This window comes from Rhinatrema bivittatum, chromosome 3 (assembly GCF_901001135.1).
Source record: "Rhinatrema bivittatum chromosome 3, aRhiBiv1.1, whole genome shotgun sequence".
Lineage (NCBI taxonomy): Eukaryota > Metazoa > Chordata > Amphibia > Gymnophiona > Rhinatrematidae > Rhinatrema > Rhinatrema bivittatum.
This window is the reverse complement of record NC_042617.1, coordinates 87,564,870-87,584,528: the sequence shown is the minus strand read 5'-3', so window position 1 is coordinate 87,584,528 and position 19,659 is coordinate 87,564,870. Positions and strand designations below refer to the sequence as shown.

At 41.1% G+C, this 19,659-nt stretch overlaps 1 protein-coding gene across 2 annotated transcripts in view; it reads left to right on the top strand.

The window, feature by feature from the left end:
• PSME4 (proteasome activator subunit 4) overlaps positions 1-19,659 on the top strand; it is a 389,258-nt gene that overhangs the window by 86,522 nt on the left and 283,077 nt on the right. For both annotated transcript variants that reach the window (XM_029593434.1, XM_029593433.1), the window contains 5 exons: positions 305-454; positions 1,726-1,789; positions 3,771-3,845; positions 5,101-5,223; positions 14,946-15,038. In XM_029593434.1, the coding sequence (XP_029449294.1) occupies positions 305-454; positions 1,726-1,789; positions 3,771-3,845; positions 5,101-5,223; positions 14,946-15,038 (505 nt within the window). The remainder of the gene's footprint in view (positions 1-304; positions 455-1,725; positions 1,790-3,770; positions 3,846-5,100; positions 5,224-14,945; positions 15,039-19,659) is intronic.

Sequence of the window (19,659 nt, the reverse complement as noted above, 5' to 3'; positions counted from 1 at the left end):
AGGAAGAGCAGCTGGAGGGAAGGAGGAAAAGGAAAATAAACCAGAAGAGGAAACATGCAAAATAATTGAAAAAAAAAACAAAACGAAAACCCACAAACTGATCAAAATATACAAAAAAGCAAAACAGACAAAAAGAGCAGAAAGGCACAAAAAAAATAGCTATTAGATTGGTTGAATACTGTCTTGTAGGTATGTGTTTAATTTCCTGAAAATGTTTAGTTCATGGTCAGAAAGTTCATATTGGTAAACAAACATTGCTTTACTGTTTACTTCCTTGAACTAAGGCTTTGCATTTCTATTTAAGTTATTTTCCAGATGACGCTACAGCTGAAATGTTAGAAGAATGGAGGCCTTTAATGTGTCCTTTTGATGTCACTATGCAAAAGGCCATTAGTTATCTAGAATTATTTCTGCCTACCTCCCTCCCTCCAGAGCTTCACTGTAAAGGTTTTAAGTGAGTATATACTCAATTGCTTTTTGTTTATTCCTTCCTAAAACTTAACATGTTCAGAACATTGCCTTTAAAAGCAGCAAGAATAGAAAAATGCTTTGTAGATTGGTAAATTCCCATTTTTCAGTTTAGCAATTTGAGCAATTGAAGGTCTTCAGTTATAAGGCTTTTTGGTTATAAAACACTTTGAAAGGTCTGTGTATGAAGTCATTCTGAATAAAGTGAAACCTGAGTGATTCTTACCAATTATTTTGGTGATTTATAGTATTAATTCTAGTTCCCATCTTATTAGCTAATACCACATACACAGTTAAGACTGAAGTGGGTCTGTGAGGTAACAAAAAATCCAATATAGTAGCTTGTTTAAACATGTTAAGCAACATGGTTTAGTGTTCTCTTCAGAGTTTTTCTCTTTTAAGTCTTCTCTTCTGGCTTGGATTATGGAATTCTCATTAAAACTAGACTAGCTTCCCAATCAAAGATTCAGAAAGGCAAGGCTCCATTCAGGTACACTTCCCTCTGAGCTGTGTGGCTGAAATCCCAGCACTGTATAGAGTGATTCAGTATACACAGGGCACTGGTGTCAGATTAGTACATCAACCAAGGGGCTTTGCAAGGATTGAAGTTCTTATAGGGAACCTATTGTTCATGGTATTTACCAAGAAGATGGATTTTAATTTATTTTTGAATTTTGGTATTTGAGCTTTTTATTTATTTTTTTTAGCTGATAAAATCAGGGTAAAAAGTATCTTATTATTGGATCTATATTTCATTATTTTATCCCCATTATATGAATTGTTAAGGGAAGGGAAAAAATTCCATCATCCAGAAAATACCCTTCCTTTTTGATTCTGGATTTGTTGTGATCCAAAAATTTTGGTCCTCTTACCAGAACCCTCTCATTTTTGCTGGGTTTTGTTTTTTTTTCATATTCCCTCCCGTCCCCCAATATAGCCCCAGTGCTGCAGTAGAGCAGTCTCCAAGAGCCAGGTACATTTATTCTCTATAGCTCTTTGCCCATTAGCTAACACTTTGAGAGTATTTCTTTGCATAACCCAGACTTGGTATTAGGATTGCACTTTCAGCATCAGTCAGCCTTTATCAAAAATCCAACCACAAATGTGGCCTGTTTACCCCTCTCTTATTTAATTCCCTGTGTCCTAAACCTTGACTTGTGACTCTTTGGTATCATAAAATTATGAAACTATTTTTCCTTCTTTAGTTCAAATGGTAAATGTTGACAGTGCTTGATTTATTTCATTTTATTCTTGCAGGCTTTGGTTTGATGAGTTAATGGGTCTTTGGATTTCAGTTCAGAATCTGCCACAGTGGGAAGGAGTATGTATTTGTACTTTTTCTTTTACAGCAGTTATATTGTAATTGTTTTGTTTGAATGACTTTTCTCTAGTTGATATCTATGAAGAATTCTAAGATTGTTAATACTCCATATAAAAGCATTAATCCATTGTCAGATTGTTTGATCTTGCTCATGTACAAGTGAACAAGGAAAACATTATTTTATTATAGTTTCCTCCACAGACATGTCAGTATCCCAGAGAATAGACAACCATTTCTTCTGGTTTTTTTTGTTTAATTTCCTCCCCTTTAAATAATTTTTTCTACAAGAAATGTTTGATACTAAAATAAGTAAAACAATGTAAAAGGTTTTACCAGCCTTAATGTAGTGCAATATAATAGACTTTTGATATGTATATTTTAATTACATGCTATACAAACATACAGCAGACAAAAGACCAAAATGGCCCATCCAGTCTGCCCAGTTGAGATTCATCCTCTTTTGATAAATGTGTGTATAAAATTTCCAAATGTGACCCAACACTAACTCCTCCCTTGGGTCTTCCACCTAATTTCTCAACCTTTCTCATATCTGTTCCAAGCATGGCCAAGCCCCCCTCATGGTCATCAAACATTTGAGCTACCCATACTTTCTTTGAACCTTGATAAAATCATACCATTGTTTTTGGATTGTAAGTGCTGCTTTATGCAAGTTACCCCCCTTGGCAAGTGTACCACTGATGTTTTGGTTTTAACTGCTGCTCTGTGCAGGTTATCCCAATGTTTCCATCCTTTTTCCCCTATGGATCCTCTGAGCTTATCCCACACACTTTGAATTCCAGTTATCCATGGAAGGAGTTACATAGAAACAGAATATGATGACAGATAAGGACCATAAGGCTTTCCTAGACTTCCCAATTAACTTCCTTTTACAATGCAGTGGACCAGTGGCTCTCAAACTTGTCCTCAGGGACCCCTGACCAGTTGGGTTTTGTCTAAATATTAGACATCAATAAGACGCTTATCAGCACGATTTTCAAACAAGGATATGACACAGAATTTAATTAGAACAAATATAAATTTAATATTTCATATCCTTGGAAGCACAGATGCCTACCTTCAAGATAGGCAGATCACTACTGTGTCTTACAGTTTCTTGTGAAAGCTGTTATTTTATAGTTTTCAAACCATACATAGAAAATGCTTGTGAGAGGATCCTTTACACAATATGACAGTGTCATAAACTGACCTTCTCTAGCCTGAGAAACCTCCTCCCACCTTAAAAAGTTCCTTTGTCTTAGCATGGCTTTGAAGTATTCTGTTTCCTTCTGATCTTCTGTGTTTTGGCAATAGATCTGTGTTCTGTTGTTGGTTCCAGGCCTTTAATTAGTCTTGACCTCCGGGATTCTGTGTCATATCCTTGTTTGAAAATCGTGCTGATAAGCGTCTTATTGATGTCTAATATTTAGACATTTTTCAGGATATCCGCAATGAATGTGTATTTGCATGCACTGTCTCGGTTATATGCAGATATTTCATTCATATTCATGAAAACCTGACTGGTTGGGTATTCCTAAGGACAAGTTTGGGAACCTTTCCAAAGACACAAGTTAATCTGTTTTTCCCTTCACTTCTTTGCAACTAAGGATCTTCTGTACTCATTCCATACTTTCCTGAATTCTGTTGTTTTCATCTCCTCCGCCACCTTCGCTGGAGAGATGTTCCATGCATCTACCATGCTTTCTGGAAGGAAATATTTTCAAATGTTATGCCTGATATTATAATGACCTCTTGTAGAGAGTTACAATGGACATCAAATGTACTGCAAGCAGGCTATTCATATTACGTACCAATGTTTCTATTGTAAATTGTAACATTTGGGGTAAGGTACATACTGTAAAATAAAGAATTCTAAGTAAGTTGTTATTTTGATAAATCCCTAACTATGCAAAAAGATAGTCTTATGTCTATGGCTAAATGTTAAAGCATGTATCTACTGAACTGTATTTATTTGTATTTCTAGCACTTAGTCAATCTGTTTGCTCGCTTGGCTACTGATAACATTGGGTACATAGATTGGGATCCATATGTGCCAAAGGTAAAATTTCTATTTGCTTATACTTTCAGTTTTGATTTTTATTGGTAAATGCTGCCACTTTTGTAATCTTCCTAGTTCATACTCCAAAAATGCCTTGTGAAATGAATGACTTGCTATTTCCAGGCATTTGCTGGGGGAGGGGGAGGGGAGATATGCTGTGCCTTACAGAGAACAAATGTATGTTTTATTTCATTGCTATAATCCTGTTTCTTGTGCAGCTGTCAAGTAGCCTATGGGGGGGAGGCAGTTTTCACCTTCTCCTGTCCAGTGATCACCACTCAATTTTCTAGAACAATGAGTTAGGCTTTTATTAAAGAAATCTAAAGACGTTTTTCAATTTGGTCAGCGCAGGAAGCCATTTTTCTCCATTTTTAATTTACATGATGAAGAATTGTTCCTGTTGAACACTGCATATATCTTCTTTGCAAACTCACAGCTATAGTACCTGGTGACAATGTCATCTTGGAGCTTTAGCTTTGGTTCCATATAGCACAAGTTAACTCTGCCCTAGAGAATCCAATTTCTGTTATTAGCTGAGGCTGGTGTAAATGTTCTGTACTAAATACATTTAATTCTATAACAAATTGCACTGTAATTAAGCAGTGGTATGGTTGCAGTGCCACTTGGACCTCATTGACGCTAATGCAGCTAGACTGGAGTACTTACTGTAGAATGCAAACAATTCTTCCTTATAGAGAATAGCTTTGTGTTAAATAGTTTTTAAAGTAGCTGTTTGCTTTGTAATTGTAGCTTTAATGATTACTGAAACAGCACATCTTCCTTCCATAGCCCTATGTTAAATGCAGGAGGGGCTAGAGAACAGTTAGGGTTAGAGCACCCAGAAGAAGGCTCCATAATGAACCGAGAGAATCACTTTGTATTGCAAACTTGCCTTAATTTTAAAATATAGCTCTGCTTCTCCTTCTGAGAAGAAAACAACTCTGTTCTTTAGTGCTGTATACCCATGGGGCAGCATTATTTATTTTATTTATTTATTTATTGCTTTTGTATACCGACGTTCGTTTGCACATCACATTCAGCTTAGCTGCCTTGTGTGTTAGCAAGTTTAAGTGCAGGAAGTGGACGAATTTCACTGAAGTCCTTTCCGTACGTTTTGAAACATTTTGTGTGGAATGCAAATACATAAAGTAAAAGTGGTTATTCAGACAAAAAACTCTTGTACTTGTGACTTTATGGTAAATAATACATGTTTTCTTAGTTAAATGTTTAATTTTTTTTTCTTTTTTTGTTATAGATCTTTACCAGGATTCTGAGAAGCTTGAATCTTCCAGTGGGAAGCAGTCAAGTTCTAGTTCCTAGATTCTTAACCAATGCCTATGACATAGGACATGCAGTAATATGGGTCACAGCAATGATGGTTTGTAATTTTTCTTCTTACAATGTGGTGAGAGCAAATGAGTAGAGAAACACAAATGTGTACAGTTATCCTTTTGCAAGGTAGTTCATGAACAGCATTCTGTTTGAATGTGTTCTCACTTACTTTTACTTTACCACACTACTCGTCGTATTCAGTGCATTTCTATTTGCCTCTCTCTCTTGTCCAACTTTGCTGTGCCTTATTATCATTACTAATGTTATTAATATTTATACATTCATTGTTATATTATGTACTATTATTGTTAATGTCATATACTGTTATTGTAATCACACCTTTAAACTACCAATGGAAAGGTGTGAGCCAAATCAAAATAAATAACTATTAAGAACATAAGACATGCCATACTGGGTTAGACCAAGAGTCCATCAAGCTCAGCATCCTGTTTCCAACAGTGGCTAATCCAAGTCACAAGTACTTGGCAAGTACCCAAACATTAAATAGATCCCAAGCTACTATTTGTTATTGATTAATAGCAGTTTATGGACTTCTCTTCTAGGAACTTATCCAAACCTTTTTTTAAACCCAGTTACACTAACTGCTGTAACCCCATCCTCTGGCAATGAATTCCAGAGCTTAATTATGCGTTGAGTGAAAGAATTTTCTCAGATTTTGTTTTCAATGAACTACTTGCTAACTTTATAGAGTGCCTGCTAGTCCTTTTATTGTCTGAGAAAGTAAATAACTGATTTACATTTACCCATTCGAGTCTTTTCATGATTTTGTAGACCTCTATCATATCCCCCCTCAGCCGTCTCTTCTCCAAGCTGGACAGCCCTAACCTCTTTAGCCTTTCCTCATAGGGCAGCCGTTCCATCCCCTTTATCATTTTGGTCACCCTTCTTTGTACTTTCTCCATCACAACTATATCTTTTTTTGAGATGCGGCAACCAGAATTGCACACAGTATTCAAGGTGCAGTCTCAACATGGAGTGATACAGAGGCATTATGAACCGGACTCCCAGATATTCCAAGGACTGGGAGGGTTTGAGACTGCTTTTGTCCATGTTTACGACCTAACCAAGCTCCCAGAGTTTGACCCATCTCCCAATAGTGCCCCTTACACAGGTGCATGGACTCTCACACACACACTCCCTCTTTCTAGTGCACATACACACTCCCTCATACATGCTCCCCTCTATCTCTCATGCACACACACTCATACAGGCTCCCTCTTTTACACACACCCCCTGCCTCTTACAGGCTCCCTCTTTTACACACACCCCCTGCCTCTTACAGGCTCCCTCTCTCGTGTGCACACCCCCCCTCATACAGGCTCCCTCTCATGCGCACACACCTCCCCCTTTCCCCCCTTACAGGCTTCTTCTCTCATGCGCACACACCCACACAGGCTCCCTTTCTCTCTCATGCATATATTCTCACACAGGCTACCTATGTCTCTCTCTCTCTCACACACTTTGCACACTGGCTTCCTCTCTCTCTCTCACACACACACACACCCCTTCACACAGGCTCTCTTTCTTACATGTGCACACACCCTTATACAGGCTCCCTCACATACACACACTCCTTATTTCACACACATCAGCTCCCAATATCTCTCTCACATACACACACTCCTTCACAGTCTCCTCATATAGGCTCCCTCCTTCTGGCACCACACCCATGCATCCTCACACATTCTCTCTCTCGCCGCAAGGGGACAGCCTCCACTCGTGGCATGACGGGGCCTATTCTATCTTTGCCACAAGTAGAAGCTGTCCCACTTGTGGCGAAAATGGAACAGGCCCCGGCATGCTGCAAGCGTAGGCCGGCCTGCTCATGGTGAAGAAGGAGCAGGCCCAGCATGCCACAAGCAGAGGCTGGCCCGCTCGTGGCATGCCAAATTCTGAGCAGATACTGCACAGGAGTGAGGGGAATTCTGCAGGAATTTGTGGACGGCAGTAGTGCAGAATTCCCACAGGACTAATACGCCTTGCCTGCACACATGCCCTTCTCCTGGCAATCACCCACCTGTCAACTGGGGTTCCACTTGCCTTTGGGCAAGTATTCTACCCAGAATGCTGTGTTGTGTTAGATTTTCTTGGACAATGCAACTCCACAAACATGGGACCCCATGATTCCCAGAGACTGCATATGCAAAACACTGGGATCACTCTGCTTCTCACTTACCTGGGATTCAATCAGTCTCAAGAACACGGTAATAAATTGAAGTTTATTTTTAAAAAGCAAGAACAGGGAATGAAAAGATAAATTTTCACTGCAGCAAACAGGGGAAAGAGAAAAAGGATTACATAATTACTGCATACTGAACCTCATTGCAGGGCTGAATGTTACCCCTCTCTGTTAACAATGACAATTCTGAGTATTGTTTGACAGTCTGATCCCAGCTGTATGTCTCTCTCTCAGCTCTTGTCAACTGTCACTTTCTACAGACAGTGTCCATCTGACACTTCAGACTGAACAGCAATGATGTCATCAGATGGCTCTGCTGAGAGTAACCCCTTCAGAGCCAGCTGCTGGTAACCATGAAATACTGCTACCTGCTATCTAGCAAAAGTAGTTTTAAATGTCAAACTATCATTTTTAATCAGTTTTGCACGGATAGTATTATTAGACATGTCTTTAAATAGCTGCATTTGGCAAAATTACGATTCATTGCAGACTTTTTTTTTTTAATATAGTTTTGAATTGGTTCTTTTATCCAAGGCACCCTAAATGATTTTATAACTGTTACACATGATTAGTTTTAGATTATTGAAATAAGGATCAGAATGGCTAAGCTAAGCAGGGCTTCCCAAACTTTTATCCAGTATGGCCCCATTTTAGCACTAGAAAATTCACATGACCCAAAGGATGACCAAAACAAAATAGCAGGGGTGTGGTCTTCTTCCACCAGTCACTCACACTCTTACCCTCCCTGTACACAAGCTGATCCCCTCTCTCAGTCTTTACACTTTAGTTGATTTTTTTTCTCTAAAACTCCACCCCCTCCTTTCTTAATATCCTCCTCTCTAGTGGTTACTCTCTCTCAACCTCTGCCTTTCTAACTGATCCACTTTACATCTCCAGCTCCTCACATTCATAGCCCATCCCCTTTCTCTCACCTATTCCTGCCTTTTTCACATCCCTCCAGCTGATCCTATCAGCCTCAAGCCCTTCTTATAACCCCCAACTGTCATCCCATCCCTCTCACCCCACCCACCATTCTCTCATTATTTTTATTTATTTACAGTCCGCAATTCCATACATAATCATGGAATACAATTTACATACCCAGTAATAAACATACATACAAACAATAAAAATAAAAAATAATATAATATAGAAATTAATTAATATGAACTTGATTAAAAAGAGCAGCCTTCAGTTTCTTACAAAACTCCAAATAATCTGACTGTCCACAGATTTCATCTGGAATAGAATTTCACACCTGTGGGCCTAATATTGAAAATACCTTTTTTCTAGTAGTCCCTAATCTGTACTGCCACACAGGTGGAACATATAATAAAAACTGTGATAAGGAACACAATGAACAAGAAGCTGCATAATATGATACCTTATTATATAGGCAAAATAAATCTAAATACCAAAGCCTTACATACTAGAACCAACACTTTAATTTTATCCTCTGAGCAATTAGAAGCCTAGAACAATTTACTTACTTTTCATGTCCTTGCTCTAAATGTTGGAGGGCTCGGGAAACAAATACTTTTAAATAAATAAGCCAGTGTCTCAATCATTCCATTTTAACATAAAAATATGTATTGCACATTCTGAACCAATTGAAAAAACTATCATAAATTCTGTGGAAGCCCCATATAAAGAACCTTACAGTAGTTTAAATTGCTCAGTACTAATACTTGAGCAATCAGACAGACAAAAATCTTGATATCTACCTTGTCTTATAAACCTCAGTTTATAAAATGCAGTTTGTGACCTTTTTCACCTAGGCCTTCATGGACAGTTTAGAATCCAACACACCCAAATTATGTGTATATTAGTCCCCTCACCCCCCATCTCCAACCCTCATACCTCTCCCAGTTGATCCCTTCACCCTCCACAGCCAATCCCTCTCTCCAGCTGATCCAATCCTGAAACACCTTCTGCATTTGATCAATCTCTTAAAACAGCTCCTCCTCCAAATGTTCCCCTGGCCAAGGTCAGCAGAAACATTTTCCTCTGGGTCACGAACCAATGGTGGATGACAACTGGTGTGAAGAGAGGGCAGGCTGATAAGAGCAATATTTTTCCTCTTGAGTAGGTTCAGTGGTGGGTCAGGAGAGAGGAAAAGTGGCAATCTCCATCAGCCTGTGCATATTCAACTCTCACTTCCCTTCCCTTTTCCTCTTATGTCTGGTTCCAAGCCCGACGGTGATCTCCTCACAGGCCTTTAAAGGTTTTGTGACCCCATTTGAGGTCCTGACTCGCAGTTTGGGTAGCCCTGAACTACACTATATCCTTTGAATACAAGAGAGGAGGGTTTGAAGTGATAGAAGGGAAAAGAGGGAATTTAAGCCCCTTTCTGTAAGGTTTGAGGGTGATGTCCAGTTATAAATCAGAGAAGTTCTTTGTAGGAGTCAATAAGATTAGCCAATCTCAGGGAAAACTCTAGAATCAAATAGAATCAATTAGAGCATGTGGGGTACTACGCTGGAGTAGGGCATATATACAAAGAATGAGGAGTATAAATGGAAAACGGGGATGATTTATGTCATGTAATGCCTCGGGGTTAACTGTGTGGCTTGGAGAGTCCTACTGAGCACTGCCCAGGTCTGACTGCATGTGCTCCTTATACTGGCAACCTCCCACCCATCAACTGAGTTCCTGCTTGCCTCTGGTCAAATCCCTGCTCGATCCCTGGTGGTTTCTAGGGACATTGAGACCCCACACAACCCAGGGGTCACACGGTTCCTAGAAATGCACCCACCGACCAGAAACAGTAATCAGTCCAAAACAAGCAGAGCTAACATGCGAATTAATTTATTGACAAAAAGTAGGAACAGTAAGTGGAAAAAGATTTAATTTGCAAAGGGCAATAGGTAAAACAATGAGGATTAAACAGCAAAAGTTACACATTTTTCACAATACTTAGTTCCTGGGGAGGTCATGAAAGAGAGTGTCCACATGAGCTGAACAGAGCCTCAGCACAAGTCTTGTTGCTCTGTACTTGCAGCCGAGAGTAGAGAATTCTTTAGCAATTTTTGGTGCTAGTTCTCCAAAACTCTGCTAAAATGTGCCATTTCTTTCTTTCTGTATAACATTGCCAAAATCTGTCCTTCCCTTTCTGACCATACAACCAGAGCCCTTATCCACTCTCTCATCTCCTCCTGCTTAGAATATTGCAAACCGCTCCTCATAGGTCTCTTGGCAAGCCATCTCTCTCCATTGCAACCTGTTCTAAATTCAGCTGCATGACTTTATCTTTCGCCAAAGTCACTACACTCACTTAACCCCTCTTCTATGATCCTGTGCTGCCTTCCTGTCTGCTCCCGCATACAGTTCAAGCTCCTCTTTCTCACCTAAAAATGCCTTCATTGTGCAGCCCTTCATTACCTTTCCTGTCTTATCTCTCTTTACACCCTTCCTTGTGCACTCTGCTCATCGGACAAGTCACCTATCTGTACCTTTCTTCTCTACCACCAATTCCTGGCTACATGCTTTCTACCTAGCTGAGCTGTGTGCCTGGAATAGTCTTCCTGAACTGGAGTGTCATTCTCCATCTCTCGCTGTCATTAAATCCCATTTAAAGACCCACCTTTTTGAAGCTTCTTTTAAATCTTAAATCTATTGTCTGCTTTTAGCCTCATAAAAACATAAGACTTGCCATACTGGGTCAGATCAAAGGTCCATCAAGCCCATTATCCTATTTCCAACAGTGGCCATTCCAGGTCACTGATACTTAATATGATCAGAAGGGGAAGATAGATTCCATGCTGCTTATCCCAGGGATAAAAAGCATGGATTTCTGCAACTCCACCTTAATAGTTTATGGACTTTTCTCCAGGAACTTGTCCAAACCTTTTCTAAATGATTCTACACTAATAGCTTTTACCACATCCTCTGGCAGCGAATTCCAGAGCTTAATTATGTGTTGATGGAAAAGGTAGCTGACTAGTAGGTTATATGTCACAGAATACCCAACACACTTATTTACAAGTATAGAAGTTTACTTATAAGTCTGAGAATAAGCAATAAAAGCATACAAGATTAGAGTTTACATTAAAGAATATACATAAAAATACTTCCCCTCACAGTTTCCAATGTGAGTCTAATATATCTTTGGAAAGACAGAAACACATTACTGTAATGTCCAAATTTTCCACAGTTGTATAAAAAAGTATATATTTTCTCTTATTAGTTTTAAGTGTATCACCTAGTTACTTCATTGTGTCCGCTAGTCTTTGTACTTTTTGAGAGAGTAAACAACTGATTAACGTTTACTGTTAGTGTAGCTGGATTTAAAAAAGGTTTGGGCAGTTCCTGGAAGAAAAGTCCATAAACCATTATTAAAGTGGACTTAGGGAAATCTACTGCTTATCACTGGGTTAAGCAGGATGGAATCTTATTGACTTTTTGGGATGCTACTAGGTACTTGACCTGGATTGGCCACTGTTGGAAACAGGATACTGAACTTGATGAACTTTTCATCTGACCCAGTATGGCAAATCTTATGTTCTTAAGAAGCATTGCTGCATCTTTTGTTGCATTTGAGGCTCTAAATCGGACATATAAGAGAGGATGTGGAACCATCAGATACATGGGAAAGAATGGAAGGAGGAAGAAATTAGGAACAGTAGAGTAAGTGTTTGTGATTAGCATAGTAATGGTAAGACAGCATGAAGTTAGAAATAATAGCATAACAGTTCAGAATATGAAGAGTGAAATTGAAAGCAGAGGATTAGGATTGCCACATTAGCAATAAACTTTTGAAATTTATTGAGAAAATTGTTTGCAATGGTTTATATTGCAGATGGCAATATCTCAACAAAAATTTGTTTACAGAAAATAAGAAAACAGGTTTTTGTCACCGTAGAATTGGAGCCATTGGGAAAATGTAATATATTACCTAATCACCAGTGCAGTTAGTTTAACAACATTGTTAAAGACAATAGGAAAAATATTTTCAATTTATTTACCTTTTTTCTTCTCTTCTGAAGTATCAGATTTTGTAATGTTTTTGGTATTGGAAAATACATATTCCTTTCTTTACAGTCACTGGTCCTCTGTACCACAGTATTTGTTGACTTGTTCAGACTCCTAATAGACTGTGAGAATTCAGGGAAATCTCTTAGCATCTCTGGGTAAAGTAGTGACGTTTGTGGTGGCTGCACATGTACTAGTGTAAGAAGTTTTTACTCTGCCTTTGTATCATAGTGGTTACTCCAAACACTCAGATCGATACTCTAAGGCCGCGGTAGAAACAGTGCGGCAGTGTCAGGCGCACCCTCGTTCCCCGCACGCACAGTTCTCTTCACCTACCGCTCGATACTCTCTTCAAATTGCATGCAAATGCATGCTGCGGCTGCGAAGCCTTAGGCAAGCGTTAGGCCTGCGCAACCCATTTTACTGTATAGAGCGCCTATACAGTATCCTGGGTTCGCGGGCCTAACGCTTCATGGCCGCGCTGGTATCTGTCATTTCAAATGTCATTTCAAATGACATTTGAAATGACAGGTACCAGGAAGTGGACAGTTATGTTCCCCGATGCTCGGCAAACTTTCCCCCAGCCCCCGCTCACCTGCCCTGGCCCCGTCCGGTCTCCGGTGCAGCCCCAGTCCTGTCTCCTCCCGAAGCAAAAAAAAAAAAAAACCCGAAAAAGTATCAAGGCTCGGGCCTGCTACGATAGTCCCTTCTCCCTTCTCCTCTCCTCCCGATTTCGGCGCTCAAGGCGGCCGGGTGGGCGTGCATTCATCCAGGCAGAGGGAGCCGGCGGCGAAAGCGGCCTCCGGCTCCCTGTGCCTGGATGAATGCACGGCCCCCGCCGGCAGTGAATGAATGCCCGTGCGATTTCGGCGCTCAAGGCGTGACGTCACGTCATGTGACTGCCTTGAGCGCCGAAATCGCACGGGCACAAGCCTTGCTACTTTTTCGGTTTTGTTTTTTTTTTGCTTCAGGAGGAGGGGACAGGACTGGGGCTGCACTGGAGACCGGACGGGGCCTTGAGCGCCGAAATCGCCCCCATTTTTTACACTTTATTCCCGTTTTAATTTTCGAACACCACACTAACACCAAGTAGAGGGTAGGCGGTAAACTAACAGGTTAAGGACGCGGCAAAATAGCGGGTTACAAAGGAGATAATCTGAGCGCGTGTCACAGTATCGGAGGGGAATAGCTAATTCCTTCATTATACAGCTAATTCGTTCATTTACATATCATATACATGCTGCGTGCGGAAAGGGTTATGCGTCTGTTTTAAGAAGCGCTAAGGACGCGTGAAACTGGAGACACTATCGCTGGATCACCTTGCGCGTCCGAATTGTGCGCTCCCAGCACGTTACAGACGGGAAATCTTCAACCGCACGTTACAGTATCGACCTGACAGTTATAAATCTTTTCTGTGTAATTACTAACTGGCTGATACAGTAAAAATCGCGGGAGAGCGGGCGAGCGCAAAGGCCACACTCCTGTGCGCGCGATTCAGTAAATTAATTTATTTAAATTAGGGCCTGCGGTAAAAAGAGGCGCTAGGGACACTAGCGTGTCCCTAGCGCCTCTTTTTGGACAGGCGTGGCGGCTGTCAGTGGGTTTGACAGCCGACGCTCAATTTTGCCGGCGTCTATTCTCAAACCCACTGACAGCCACGGGTTCGGAAACCTGATGCTGGCAAAATTGAGTGTCCGGTTTTCAAGCCGCGGGCCCATTTTAAATTTTTTTTTTTTTTTTTACATTAACTATATGTAACTTTTGGGACCTCCGACTTAATATCGCCATGATATTAAGTCGGAGGGTGTTCAGAAAAGCAGTTTTTACTGCTTTTCTGTGCACTTTCCCGGTGCCGAGAGAAATTAACGCCTACCTTTGGGTAGGCGCTAATTTCTGAAAGTAAAATGTGCGGCTTGGCTGCACATTTTACTTTCTGAATCGCGTGGGCATAACTAATAGGGCCATCAACATGCATTTGCATGTTGCGTGCGCATTAGTTTCGGGGGGGTTAGGCACACATTTTTGGCGCGCTATTACCCCTTACTGAATAAGGGGTAAAGCTAGCGCATCGGAAACGCGCATCCAAGTGCGGGTTAACAGTGCGCTCCACCGGAGCACACTGTACTGTATGGGCCTGTATGAATGCAAGTAAACTAACAGTGGTTCAAAGAAGCTGATTTATAGTATGTTTACATTGTGTAAGCCCAGGTATTCAAAGTGCTGAGGAGACATTCACCAGGAAAGGCAGATGGCATGGACAGAGGATTTGCAGGAAAAGACCAAGCATATTTCAATCCAGGATATCTATTCAGGCCTGAAAGCAGGAAGGTCTTTAAACATAGATAACATCTTTTCTGTTACCTTTTTGTTTATTTTGTATCTGCATTTACTTTTTAAAAATATTTTTTTCTCTGGAGGGCATTTAGAACTGTGTAGGAATGCTGTACACTGCTTACAAGCATTTCATCATTAAGTGGTTTGTGGATTGATGTATTAAAATGTTCCATTACAGCACTTTTCCACTGTACTGTGGTTTATTTGATACCTTTTTGTGACTAGAATAACCTTGTTTGATCATATATGGTTTTCTTTGGCAGGGTGGACCAAGTAAAATAGTGCAGACACATTTGACTGGATTGTTCAATAGCATTGCATCTTTTTATCATCCTTCAAATAATGGTCGGTGGTTGGTGAGTAGCTTTTTACTTCATAATCATAGCTTGAGGGATTTTGAGGTAGCATAGAATCACACATTACTCATTTGAAATACAGAGATTTAATAGTGCTGTTCTATTTTTAATAAAGACATCTTTCATGTTACTTTATGCAGGTGACAGAATACCATGTACTTTCCTACTCTAAAAATAATTTAGAAAACATTGGTGTGATGTTTTAAGAAATTTGAAAAGGAGCCAGGAAACTTGCCATTGAGAAATCAGGGATCTATCTGAATTTTGCACTAAAAAAAATTAAAAATAAACAGCATGAATTTATTTTTAATATCCAGTTTATTTTTATAGTTTTTACTGATAGTATGTCACTGTTGCAATCTGACATTTATCATTAGTATTTGTAATCTACTGATGTAAGTTTGTCCTGACTTCCTCTACTTTTTCAATAATGAAAGACTGGCTAGTTACCAAGAGGTTCATTCTGTGTTTATAGAAAGGATCCCAGGAAATTATATTTAAATAGCATGTCTACAAAAGTAGGAAAATTCTATTTGAGAAGAGCAGGTTAATTGGAACAGATGTGAATTTATCCAGTTCTCATGGATTGTTGAAAAAGAGATCCCTTTGTTAAATCTGAAATTAGTTTTTTTATGGATCTAAAAATATATGCTGTTGCTTCGGCATTAGAGCTCGGAAACAGTATAGAATATCAGTGGTAGGAAAGTCTTTTTGCAATCACAGTTGCATCACAGACCTCATGATCATAGTTGAGCTGGATGATATTTAAGTAATAATACTCCGCAGAGCAAGTATGTGCCAGTCTGTTAGGCGCTGTGATTCAGTTAGCATTTATAGTTCAGGTGTGTCCAAAAGCCATTCTAACATTCTATACTTGTACATGCCCAAGCTGGAGTTCTGTCCTCTTATGTTTCTCATACCACTTCTGTGTGATTGACATCCAGATTTTTTTTCTGTTCCTTCCATTAATTCCTTCATTCTTTCCTTGTTTAGACACATTTTCCTGTATTTTAGCTAGGATGATTTCTTGCTGCTTAGAATAGTGGTTCTCAACCTTTTTTCGGCCGGGACACACCTAACAGATAGTTCTCACATGTGTGACACACTGAACATGTGACTATCACGGGACTATATGTAAACATACACTCTGCATCCACAGAAACCCCCTCGACTCCCAACAATAGGTCAGAGCAGAACTAGGGCATTACCCATACAACTCACCATACAAAAAAGATGTTCTGGTGACATCTTAGTAAATTCCCTTTACTGCCAGGCACAGTAGCCTTCCTTATGAAAAGACAGTAATTTACCACTAATGCATATCCTATTGAGAAAACACAACAAATATATTTGATAAATGCCTACATGCTAGTAAAATACCTCACCTCTGTCATACACACAAAGCTGACCTTCATCAAGGACAGAAAGACCACAAATTATAAATATGGAGACAGAAACTGGAATAGAAAACCAAAAAAGCCACTCTGCATGCAGTGCGAACCTGGAGAAATGGAAAGAGAAATATAGCACCTAACAGACTCTCAGGATTTGCAATAATGCACACAAACTAACCCGCACAAAGTTACACCTGTATTATGGAACACACTCAACAGTAACAATCCTATCTAAGAAATACAACTATTAAACCAGGCCCTAAACACTAATACATTTCCTATTGGGAAAACAGAATAAGCCAAGCTGCTATAGAGCACTACACAGAAATAATTGTAAAGCTATACTAATAAATGTTTCAAAACAGCTGATGAACAGAATAACATCCAACAATTAAAAACTCATTAAAATTATTAAAAATTGTCCAAATAACAATTAAATATTTCAAAACAGACACATTACATAATACCCAATAATTAAAATGGCAGTCAATCAAGAAAAATAAACTTAAAAAGCCACCCTTACTTACCTCTCCAGCAACTCTCCTACTCCTTTCCCTTGCAGCCAAAAGCACACACCAGAAGCAACAGTGGCTGCTAAAGCTCTGTCCTCACAGTCCTCTTCTTAGGGCCCACAACCAGTCACACTCACACACACCCACACCCCCCATTAGCCCCCATGACCAGTCTTGGTCTTTCGCACATACACACACTGGTTGTCTTCCTGACCAGTCTCTCTCTCTCTCACACAGAAACATATCTCCTCCCTGACCAGTCTTTCTCTCTCTCTCACAATGCTCTCCTATATACAAGCTCAAAATCTCACACAAATGCTCTCGCACCTATTCACACCCATATCCACCAGCTCTCACCCAAGCTTCCATTCACACCCACACTCACCAGCTCTCACCCAGGCTCCCATTCTTACATCTATGCACCAGGCCTCACTGCCAAACCTCGTCTTACTTCGCTGCAGGGATGGGCTCCCTTTCTGCCTCAGCTTTACTCCAGTGGGCCTTACATTTTGCTGCCCCAAGGATGAGCTCCCGTGGCAGCCTTGATTCATCGGGGTAGGGCTTCCTCTTTGCCGCCATGGGGATGAGCTCCCGTGGCGGCAAAGAGGAAGCTCGACCCCAGTCGAAAAGGGAAGTTATACTACTAAAAAGAGCTCCAAGTCAATTAGAAATCTCCCTCAGCACTGCCTATAATACCGAATTTATAAAAACCTAAATTTGTGTCCATTAGCAGAAAAACTATAAGGTTAAATATGGAAAAGATTATGAAACTGAAACTGACAAGATATTAAACAGACAAAATATAAGTAGTGAATATAAAGAAATTAAAATTACCCAAGATCCTAGCCAGAAGGGAAGGTGTAATTGGCCAGTGTATCAAGAGCGAGAAAAAAATAAGTCGAGTGAGAAAAGTTATGGAGGATTTCTTTTTGCAGGACTACATTCTAAGCCAGCAATTCTTAACTGGTGTGTCGCCAAGCACCAGCAGGTGTGTTGCGGCTCCTGGTGTCCCACTGCCCCGGTTGTGCTTCCCCCGTTCTCTGCCCCCGCGGGCCAATGGGAAGCCTCCTCCCTTCTTCCTGTGCCCGCGCAGGCCAATTGGAAGCCTCCTCCCTTCTACCTGTCTGTGGGGAGTAGGAAGAAGGGAAGGAAGCCTCTCATTAGCCAGTGAGGCAGGAAGAAGGGGCATAGCATAGGGTTGGGGGGGGGGGCTGGGAGGAGTGGCAGTGTTGAAGCAAGGCCATTACGGGAGCTCATCCCCATGGCGGCAACCATGCTGTTTCTCAGCCTCCTCCCCTGCAAGGGAGGTAGAAAAGAAATGAAGGCTTTGCTAGTGCCCACTAATTAAGGGAGCAATGAAAAGGGAGGTTTGTCAAAAAGTCCAAAGGATGCCAAATACAGGGGCAGCAAGCAGTCCGCTTTGGGTAAGTAAGAGCCAAGACTCATAAACTTTAAATAAATAAATTAATAATGGGGTGTGTGTAAAGGAGTGTATGGTAGACCCTTTATAAAAGCCCAGTGTAAGGCATTTAACCTGGTTCACCTTAAGTCACAGACAAAAAGAGTTCTGCTCTGTGAGCGTTTTCCTTAGAAGCGGATAAAGCAAAGTTGCTTATCTGTAACAGGTGTTCTCCTAGGACAAGCAGGATGGTAGTCCTCACACATGGGTGACATCATCAGATGGAGCCTGGCACAGAAAACTTCTAGAAACTTTGACTGGCACACTGAGCATGCCCAGCATACCACTATCCACGCATCCATGCAGGGTCCCTCTCCAGTCTCTTCTTTTTTGCTGAGCTGTTGTCTTGTGGTTGTGAAGCTCGTGCTCTGTTTGGTATTGGAAAGCATTTTCCCTAATGGTTTATTGAATTTTATTTTTTTTTGTTCTTACCCCCCCCCCCCCCCCCTTTCGAGTCTTTCTCTCTCCCCCGGCTTAGATTATTGGGCGGCGCAGTAAGTTTTCCTCCTTCTGTGCGGTTGATTCCCGGTGGTTCACCTCTTCAGTGGCTGCTGGTCAACGACTGCGCGTTGGACCTTTATTTGTAACTGCGTCGTCGGGTTTTCGTCGGTGTCACAAATGCCCCCGGATCATGTCCTCTTGGATTCACATGAGGCATGTATCCTCTGCCTAGGGGCATTGCACAACATATAGGGGTGTCATTTTTGCAACCAGATGACCCCCAAGGGCCGGTGCACCCGCCTGGATAAAATGGAGAAGCTCTTCAGGTCGAAGAAATCTGAACCTTCAACTCCAGCGTCGGGGGGCATAGATTCCAAAGGCCAAGGAGAACCAATGGATAGCCATCACTGTTCACCCCTCCACTGGGGCCTTCAGTGGAGAGAGGTGCTGGGGATCGTCCGTCTCTTTATGATCCAGAACCTCAGGATCATCTCCTCCTTCCTCGGTGCCAGGGAAAGACCAGGCCAAGCACTGTGGGAAGTCCCGGAAGCATCTCTACCAGTCTCTGTTCTCGGGTCAGCACCGGCGCCTACTGTGATGTCCCCAAAGCGACCCCGTGGAGAGGAGGCACCACTCTCCATCAAACCCGGGAGTCCCAGGCATTCCCTACCGGTGTCGGGCACCAATCTACCTCGGGCTCCGACGGAGATCTGGTGATGCCTTGCTCCTCAGCCTGTCTTGTCTTCGGCAGATTTCCAAGAGGATTTGGAATGCAGGGTTCAAATGGCCCTGCAAGGCTCGATGCCCTGCAAGGC